A 10000-nucleotide genomic window follows, 5' to 3' on the forward strand; every position below is an offset into this window, starting at 1 on the left:
GTTACAACCAGTATCAACTGGTTATGACCCATATCGACTGGTATCAACCAGTGTCAACTGGTATGGACTGGTTTAGACCGGTATGGACTGGTTTAGACCAGTATCGACAGGTTTCGACAGGTTTCGACAGGTTTCGACAAGTTTCGACAGGTTTCGTCAGGTTTCGACCAGTTTAGACCGGTATCCACTGGGTTAGACCGGTATGGACTGGTTTAGACCGGTATGGACTGGTTTTGACCAGTATGGACTGGTTTCGACAGGTTTCGACATGTTTCGACCAGTTTAGACTGGTATCCACTGGTTTAGACCGGTATGGACTGGTTTAAACCGGTATGGACTGGTTTAGACCAGTATGGACTAGTTTAGACCGGTATCCACTGGTTTAGACCGGTATGGACTGGTATCAACTGGCATCACCTAATTTGAGAGGAACTTAATTTAGAGTTTAATATTATTATTATTATTATTATTATCGAGTTATTCAGAGTTTGATCTGAAAGATGATTAATAAAGATGTTTACCTCCATCAGTCTGGCTGATTCAAGCTCCTGAATTCCTGATTAATTCAATTCCCCCAAACTCTCATTCTTTGTGCCTGTCGTTACTTAACTTCACCCCTAAAGACTGTTTATGGGCATGAACTTCCCCCCTCTGAGCTCACAGCAGTGACAAGCAGCAGCCTGTTGAAACTCTATCAGAATTCAAGATGAAGCGTGAAGGTTGTGTTGTTTCCTCAGAAGAGGCGTTGGCTGGTTTTGGGTGGGACTCTGTGGACTCTGAGGATTTGTCTTCAGGGCTTCAGGCTATAGGAGGTGCAGCTCTCTCTGGGATTCATGAACAAACCACAGGACTCTGTAAACATTTCTAAAACTCACTGAGCTTTACAGGAAAAGAAAAACTGTGATTTTGTCTTCACATTCAAACGTTACATTTCTACAAAATCTAAATTAAACATAAATGTGATTACAATTATGTAAAAGATGTAATCCTTAAAACAACCTTTAAAACCGAGAAAGTAAGTAGAACTAATGCAAAACAATGACTTCATGAGACTAGATTCTGAAAAAAGCAGTTGTGAGACTGGTATCAGCTGGTTTAGACTGGTATCAACTGGTATTGACTGGTTTAGACTGGTATAGACTAGTATCGACTGGTATCGACTGGTATAGACTAGTATCGACTGGTATCGACTGGTTTAGACTGGTATAGACTGGTATCGACTGGTATCAACTGGTTTAGACTGGTATCAACTGGTATCAACTGGTATCAACTGGTATTGACTGGTAACGACTGGTATCGACTGGTTTAGACCTGTATCGACTGGTTTAGACTGGTATAGACTGGGATCGACTGGTATCAACTGGTTTAGACTGGTATCGACTAGTATCAACTGGTTTAGACTGGTATCAACTGGTATCGACTGGTATCAACTGGTTTAGACTGGTATCAACTGGTATCAACTGGTATCGACTGGTATCGACTGGTTTAGACCTGTATCGACTGCTTTAGACCTGTATCGACTGCTTTAGACCTGTATCGACTGGTATCGACTGGTATCGACTGGTTTAGACCTGTATCAACTGCTTTAGACCTGTATCGACTGGTATCAACTGGTATCGACTGGTTTAGACCTGTATCGACTGCTTTAGACCTGTATCGACTGCTTTAGACCTGTATTGACTAGAATCGACTGGTATCGACTGGTTTAGACCTGTATTGACTGATATCGACTGGTTTAGACCTGAATTGACTGGTTTAGACCTGTATTGATTGGTATCGACTGGTTTAGACTGGTATCGACTGGTATCGACTGGTTTAGACCTGTATCGACTGGTATTGACTGGTTTAGACTGGTATCGACTGGTATCGACTGGTTTAGACCTGTATCGACTGGTATCGACTGGTTTAGACCTGTATCGACTGGTATCAACTGGTTTTGACCGGTTTTGACTGGTTTGATACATTTATAACTAAACTAAATTAAATTGCCTTTACCTCCCTGTCTCCTCCTGCAGTGACAGTGCGTTGCGACTGTAATGGGAGATCTCGGTACTGCCTCAGGGACGCCTGGGGCCTGCACTGCGTCGACTGTCAGGGAAACACTGTGGGCCGCCACTGCGAGCGCTGCAAGGACGGCTTCCACCTGGTGGGGGCGGCGCTGAGCTGCTCACCCTGCCGCTGCAACCCCACAGGTGAGAAACCACAACATGTACCTTTTAAATAATACACTCACCAAAGTTCTGAAAAAGAGAAACTAATCCCTTTTTATTACCAACATTTATTTGCCTCCAGGTTCTGTTAGTGCCACATGTGACAGCAGGGGGCGCTGCAGCTGTAAAGAAGCAGTCACAGGAGATAAATGTGACCGCTGCCCAGACGGACCGATCGGACCAAACGGCTGCTCGCAAAGGTGAAGAAACCCATAAAATGATCTCACATTTACATCAGCGTCTCTTTAATTAATGAACTTCAACTAGCAATCCTTCCAGTGCTTTAACTTCTTCTGACACTTCAACTACTTTCAACGCTTTAACTTCAACTGACACTTCAACCACTTTCAACGCTTTAAAACTAACACTTCAACTTCTTTCAGCACGTTAACTTCTTCTGACGCTTCAACTCCTTTCAATACTTAAATCTATGAGTCACTTCTGGTCTGACTTCCTGTCGCTTGTTTTTTTTAGTCGTCAGCCTAGAGAGGATTCTGGGAGTCAGATGTGTTTCTGTTACGGTCACAGCAGCAAATGTTCTGCACAATCCGGTTACTCCGTTCACAACATCACCTCCACCTTCGCCAACGGTAACTTTCACAATAAAAGACCTCCCTGTCAATCTCAGTAGTGGATTCTGGGTAATCATTTCAAAATAAAAGCCTCAGAGTAACAGACTCTCTGTGCCGTGTCTTCAGGTCCGGATGGTTGGAAGGCGGCGACAGCGCAAGGCGTCACCCCCGAGGACGTTCACTTCCGCTGGTCACCGAAACACCACGACCTGGAGGTGATCTCCAAAAACAGCCTGCCCGTTTACCTGTACGCTCCAGGTGAGAACAAGCCCCGCCTCCTTTACGCTCCTACTGTCATCTGCTTTTCATTTCTTTCATGTATTTTCCCACCGATTTCTGTCTCCTTTCTTTTCCTTGTCTCTTCTCCTTTCCCCTTCTAATCACTTTATTTCATTTCTCCCCTCCTTGCCTCTCCAAATGTATTCTTCTTTCTTTTCCTTTCCTTGTCATCTCCTCCTACTGTGTCTACTTGTCCTTGTTTCCTTTCCTTCTCTCTCCTCCCTTCTCTATCATGTCTCCCTCTTTCCTTTCCTCTACTTCTCTTTTTTTCGATACATCCTCTCCTCCTCTCATGTCCTCCCTTCTCGCCCTTATTTTATTCCACCTCATTCTCTCTCCATGTCTCCTTGTCCTTCTTTCCTTTCTTTTACCTCCTCAAATCTCCTTCTTTCCTTACCTTTCCTCCTTCTCATTTCTCCTTCCCATTCTTTCCCTCTCATCCTCCTTCTAACCTTTTCTGTCTTTCCTCGCCTCCTCTCCTCACTTGCCCAGCCCCTACTTTCCTCACCGCTGCTATAATTTCCTTTCCTTTTTGCCTCCTTGTCTCCTCTCCTCTCTGCACACATCCTTCTGTCTCCTTCCTCCTCACCAGGTGTTTCTCTCCCACAGCTCCTTACCTGGGTAATCAGCTGCTGAGTTACGGTCAGAACTTTTCCTTCTCGCTGCGTCTGGACCGCGGCGTCCGTCACCCGTCCACCAACGACGTGGTTCTGGAAGGCGGCGGCCTCCGGGCGGCGGCCTCGCTGGGCGACCTGCGCTCCATCGTTCCCTGTGGACAGAAGATAAACTACGCATTCAGGTCAGAAGATGAGCCCCGCCCACCTGGTGCTCCGGGCTGCTGAAATCAAACGCCCCTCGTTCTTGTTCCAACTTAAATGTTTTCTTTTGCACTGGAGTGTGAACATTCCTGAAGAATCCTGCTGCTTCTAATCAGAGCAAGTAGAAACACACTGGAGCATTTACTGGAGGATCAGGTTTCTATTGTGTTTAGAAGGCATAATCTAAAATAAATAAAGGCATTTAAATTGTATAGGGTTAAGGTCATTTTTAGGGTTCTTTTGCCTATTTTTACCCATTTAAATTCCTTTTTATTTTATTTTTCAAGGGTTATTTTAAATAATAATAAAAGGGACTTGAAGCATGACCACAGTAAATCATTACGATTTCACAAATAATACTAGAACAAAGAACTAAATATTGAGGCCATACTACTTCATGTATGATTTACCTTTACAGAGAACAACATAAAAAGAGGAGCTTTAATTGTGGTAATTGTGTTTCACGTGCTTTTACTGTGAAGGCCCAGTGTTTTAATGTGAAGTTTTTTGTGAACTTTGTGTTTCAACATCTCTTCTGCGTGATGAACAGACTGGACGAGCAGCCCGGCAGCAGGTGGAGGCCTCAGCTCTCCTCCTCACAGTTCCAGAAGCTCCTCCAGAACCTCACCGCCATCAAGATCCGGGCAACATTCGGAGAAAATGGTGAGCTTCCTTCTTTCCTTCCCTCTCTTTGACTTGCTTCCTTTCCTCATCCACTCTGTGCTTCCTTTTATTTTTGTGTCAGAGAGCAACTCTTTCTCTCAAATTTATATTCCTTCAGCTTCTGTTCACATCATCAAACAAAAGTATTCAGCTTTCAGCACTCACACAGTTTTTCAAAATAAAGCTAAACTTTCAGCTTTCACACACAGTTTTCAAAATAAAACTAAACTTTCAATTTTCAGCACCCAAACACAGTTTTTCAAAATAAAGCTAAACTTACAGCTTTCAGCACTTTCAGCACAGTTCCTCCATAAAAAGACATTTTGGGTCACATTTTGACATTTTGGATATTTGGAGGACGATCTTGATTGAACGTTTGTGTCTTTTCAGGACGCGGGTATCTCGCCAACGTGCGGCTGGTGACGGCGCGGCGTGCCGACGGCGCCCCGGCACGCTGGGTCCAGACATGCAGCTGCCCGCCGGGTTACGAGGGCGAGTTCTGCGAGCGGTGCGCTGCCGGCTTCAGACGTGGGACCCCCGCGGACGACGCCTTTGGCACCTGCGAGCCCTGCAACTGCAGAGGAGGCAGCTGCGACCCGCAGACGGGCGACTGTTACTCTGCCGACGAGACGCCCGGAGAGCTCAGCTGCTCCGAGGGCTTCTACCGGGACCCCTGGCAGCCCCGCACCTGTGTGAAGTGTCCCTGTCCGGACGGAGTGTCCTGCTCGCTACCTGCAGGTTCACTGGCGCCCCGGTGTGACCGCTGTCCAACCGGAACCACAGGTCGGTCTCCAGGACTATTATATCATTCACAGTACTACCACTATGACGTCATGGGAGATTAGAAATTTGTTTGTCATCGCTTCCCCCATTTGTGCCTCATATTGTTAAAACATTTACACAGAAAAAGTTTTATGGATAAACTGCTATCGTGGGTATTGCCCAACTTATATCTATATCTTGATATCTATATATCTAAACTTTAATCAAACGCTCCTTGGTGACCTTTAAGTACAACCAATGAGCTGTAACCACAGACTAAGGAGTGGACGTAGTCATCGTGACGTCCCTCATTGGTTGGTGGACTGCCGTCTTGAAGCCTTGAAGCCTTGAGTTCGTCGATTTTCCGTCACCATCTCATGCTGTATTGAAGAAGACTGTAAACTAGAGATTGAGACCATAAACTCATGTTTACAATGTTTACTGAGGGAATAAATCAAGAGAGAAGTAGAGTCATTTTAGACTAGACTTCTATACAACCAGAGGAGTCGCCCCCTGGTGGACACTAGAGAGAATGCAGCTTTAACTCATGAAGCTTTGGCTTAATCAGAGGTTGTGGTTGCTCCCACATCCTTCTTGATTGTGTTCTTCCTTCTCTGAAGTAAAACTGTTGAATAGTTGCTTGTCTTCCTACATGAAGCTAAATCTACACAATGTCCCCTCAGGTCCTCGCTGTGACGCCTGTCAGGAGGGGTTTTACCGCGGTCCTCGTCGTGGCGACGTTGTGCAGGAAACCTGCCGGCCCTGCCGGTGTAACGGTCACATCGACGTCAGCGTGCCAGGAAGCTGCGATCGCAGCAGCGGCGAATGTCTGAAGTGTACAAACAACACGACGGGTCCGAGCTGCGAGGCCTGTGTGACCGGATTCTACCACGGACGAGTCGCCGACGCCTGCAAAGGTAAGATCAGTCGGGACGCTCCCGATGCACAACACTCTCTGGTCCATTGATTGTAATAATCAATCTTTTAATGATCGGCATGATTTATTGTTTGTGGTGTGTTTAAAACATCACTTCACACACCGGGGAACTACAAATCTGCATGTATTTGTTCTTTTGACATTTCTTCAGCTTGTTATTCCAGTTACATCCTCCAAATAATTTCAGTTCAGCGTCTTCATTTAAGATGTAAAAAGGAAAAGCAAAGAAAATATTTAGTATTTTAGGTGAAATTTGGCTCAATTGAAATGGTTTCGCCCGAACATTTTTCACCACTGTTTTAACTCTAAAATAATAAAACATTGCATTGTGGGTCACACGTGTAAACAGTTGTTCCCTCTCTTGTTTTCGTGGACCAGCGTGTGACTGCGACCTTCGGGGCTCTGAGTCCAGACAGTGTGGCGATTCGGGTCGCTGTCGGTGCAGACCGGGCTACGAGGGTCTGAGGTGCCAGAGGTCCGACTGTCCCGCCTGTTTCAGCCCCATCAAGACAAAGGTAACGACGACAACTGTCGGATGGATGGTGATCACTTAATTGATCCTCTGACTCGTCATCATAGCGCCATCATCAGGTCAACATGTTACTTTTGGTTTATGACCAAACACCTGCAGAACAAAAGACAATCAATTAGCAAACATTAGCATGCTAATAGGCTAAGCTAAGATGGTGAACATGGTAAACACTGTACCTGCTAAACATTAGCACGTTAGAATGCCGATGTCAGCACCAACACTGCCTCTCATTCGCTCACACATCGAGGTGTCTCTCTCAAGGACACACTTTAAACATGTGGACAGGAGGAACCGGGGGATCGAACCCGCAACCCTGTGATTAGTGGACGACCCTAGATTTGGCAACTCAGCAACGTCAATCAAAATAACAAACGGAGATTAAATGAGTTGGTTGAACTCTTTGTGTGTTTTCAGATGGAGGCGTACGCCGGCAAACTGAAGGAGCTGGAGACTCTGTTCTCAGTAACGGCCGGGGGTTTGAAACCAGCCGGCAGCGATCAGATGGCGGCTGCTCTGAGGGCCACGGAGGAGCTGGTGGACGACCTGCAGTACGACACCGACCTGCTGGCAGGTAAGACTTTTGGTTCACCCCGTTTTTAAAGATCGTCTCTTATTTAACGCCACGATTGACAAAGTGACGCCACACGCTCCTGCGTTCCAACAGGTCTGGAGAAGAGCCTGCAGGGCCGCCTGTCGTCCATCAGCAGGAGTCAGCTGGCCGAGGGCCGGGTCCTCCAGAACGTCGGCGACGCGGCGGATGACATCAAACAACAGCAGCAGACGTACAAGACGAAGGTGGAGGAGGTTCAGAGTCTGATGGAGGAGATGAAACGCAAACTGGACGAGGCCAAGGCCAACCTCAGATCAGCTGTAAGTCCAACATAAAGTCAGAAGGTCACATCTGGAGTTATAAGGAGCATAAATGTGTTTATAATGTCTTCAGATTTGAATCGTCAGTTACTGGAAGAGATCTGATCAATGTTGACGTGACGGGACGTTCGTCTGTTTTAAGTAGGAAGTCAATCTAAAACAGATTTGGTCTGCTAGCTAACCAGAAAGGTGTGGTGACAACTTTGACGATGAAGAGGAAGGTCTAGATGACAGATGATTGGCAGGTTTACTTTGCCCTCTAACAGCTGCTTTGGTCTCTTCCTTCCTGTCAGGAGATTCCTCTTGGAGACGCTCCGCAGGGTTCAAACCTCCTCTCTTCTCTGGAGCAGACGGCCACCAGTCTGGCTGATAAGTGAGTCCGTCATATTCATTTCATGGTAAAAACCATTGATAAACCAATGAAGAGTTTTGACACCATGTCTTCATCACTTCCTCCTCTCCGTCCCGTCCTGCAGACATCAGATGAAGGCGGACGCTGTGCAGCAAAGCGCCAACGAAGCTCTGAGTGACTCAGAGAAGAGTCTCGCTCTGGTCCGAACCCTCATGAACAAAGAGAACAAAGTCAAAGAGCTGATCGGAGATCTCAAAACCATGTGAGTCTCTTTCTGTCAGTCTGAGCTCCTCCCACTTAAGATTCCTCATTTACTAACAGGGGGATTATGGGTAATATGCGACGGTCCTGTTCATTTGTCCTCAGTGTCTGTTTAGTTGTAAAAAAAGTATTTGTCAATGACAAGAAGACAAAAGATACAAGACTGTAACGGACACTACGAGTCCCAGAGATCACCTTGGTGAGGACGGGTTTTTTTTCACCGTACAATGCTGGTGTGATCCGGTCTTAAGAGCAGAGTAAAGTTAGAGGATCTTGTTGGATAAATGTTTAATCCTGACTCTCCATAGCCATGGCTGCCGAGGTTCATGGGTTAGGGTTAGGGTTTGTCAGGACAGAAGATGAAGCATTCCCAGTGGATGACCTGGTAGTAGATTATCAATAATCAAGGACACCGGGACAAACGTCAATCTGCGTTTGAGACTCTAAACTAATGATGTCCATGTGTTCAGGTATGACAAAACTTCGGCCCAGGTGAAGGGTTTGGAGAACCAGGCAACCCGGCTGAGCGGCGAGGCCAAAGACGAGAGCAAGATGGCGGACGGCATGCTGAAAGACATCGCCAAGCTGGAGCAGAGCATCCCGTCGTCCCTGAAGGTGAGACCAAGATGTGCAGTCCACCTTTAGAAAACAACGAGTCCTCCCAACCTCAATGGACACACTCAAAGTTGTTATTCTGTTCTCCTCATCATGCTCAGGGGCAGGTGGACGCCATGGTCTCCAGGTTGGACGGTGTGAAGAAGGAGGTGGATAAGGACATCTCAGACCTGGAGGCGCTGCAGGACGACGTGCTGCAAGACAAGGGCATCACTGGGGATCTGCTAGCAAGGGGCAAGGCCGCCCAGAAGGTACTGAAGGATTATGGGAACTCAGTCTGACATCCAAGGTGTAAAATACCCAGGGGCAATCCAGTTTGACGATGTCCTGCTTTGATCCAGGTTCTCGTGAAAGGCACTGGATCAAATTTGTCCAAAAGATGATGTTAGGGACCCCTTGCTATAACTCTGCTATTCAGGGGGTCTGAAGTGTCAATCAGGGGGTCTCGGACCCCCTCTGTGGACGTCTAAAATGAACACTTCCCTTGTTGAGTTGAGTTGATGTGGTTTTCCTCTCTGCAGGATTTCAACAAGCTGCTGGACAGAGTCAATGTCGCCAAGACCGACACCGAGGACGCTCTGCAACGCATCAACAGCAACACCAAGGAGCTAGACGACGCCCTAGACACCCTGAGAGGTAGACAGACAGACAGACAGACAGACAGGCCAACAGACGGTCAGACAGACGGACGGACGGACGGACGGACGGACGGACGGACGGACGGACAGACAGACAGACTCTCTCTGGTTGCCCTATAAACTCTGGACTGAATGCGACTCCTCGTTCTTCCTCCACAGGATTCGACCAGCAGATCGACGACGGCAAAACTCAGGCCGACGCCGCCATCAAGCGACTCCCCGGTATCAACGCCACCATCCAGCAGGCCGTCGCCAACAACGCGGAGACGGTCTCTGTCCTGGGAGACGTCTCTGAAGGCTACGACAAGGCGCTGGGATCCATCGGTGTGCTGACAAACCGGGTCAAGAATCTGGAGGTAACGACCTGACGAACTGTCAATACATAGTTTTTTCCCCCTGTTTATGGAAAGTTCTGTCTAAATGGAATACTGTTTATTGAATACCCTAAATACATAAAAGACATAAGTTATCTGTGTATAGTTAGATTTCAC

General features: G+C 47.0%; 1 protein-coding gene across 1 annotated transcript in view; it reads left to right on the forward strand.

The window, feature by feature from the left end:
- lamc2 (laminin, gamma 2) overlaps positions 1-10000 on the forward strand; it is a 14579-nt gene that overhangs the window by 2316 nt on the left and 2263 nt on the right. The window contains exons 2-18 of the mRNA XM_068726086.1: positions 2016-2192; positions 2293-2410; positions 2685-2800; positions 2909-3040; positions 3671-3860; positions 4430-4542; positions 4933-5325; positions 5988-6221; positions 6620-6756; positions 7188-7344; positions 7438-7643; positions 7937-8016; positions 8120-8257; positions 8727-8871; positions 8973-9122; positions 9393-9507; positions 9669-9865. Of these exons, the coding sequence (XP_068582187.1) occupies positions 2016-2192; positions 2293-2410; positions 2685-2800; positions 2909-3040; positions 3671-3860; positions 4430-4542; positions 4933-5325; positions 5988-6221; positions 6620-6756; positions 7188-7344; positions 7438-7643; positions 7937-8016; positions 8120-8257; positions 8727-8871; positions 8973-9122; positions 9393-9507; positions 9669-9865 (2798 nt within the window). The remainder of the gene's footprint in view (positions 1-2015; positions 2193-2292; positions 2411-2684; positions 2801-2908; positions 3041-3670; positions 3861-4429; positions 4543-4932; positions 5326-5987; positions 6222-6619; positions 6757-7187; positions 7345-7437; positions 7644-7936; positions 8017-8119; positions 8258-8726; positions 8872-8972; positions 9123-9392; positions 9508-9668; positions 9866-10000) is intronic.

The sequence above is a fragment of the Cebidichthys violaceus genome, unplaced genomic scaffold (assembly GCF_023349555.1).
Source record: "Cebidichthys violaceus isolate CVI_PGR_0920_01 unplaced genomic scaffold, fCebVio1.0.p SCAF_38, whole genome shotgun sequence".
In the NCBI taxonomy this organism is placed as follows: domain Eukaryota; kingdom Metazoa; phylum Chordata; class Actinopteri; order Perciformes; family Stichaeidae; genus Cebidichthys; species Cebidichthys violaceus.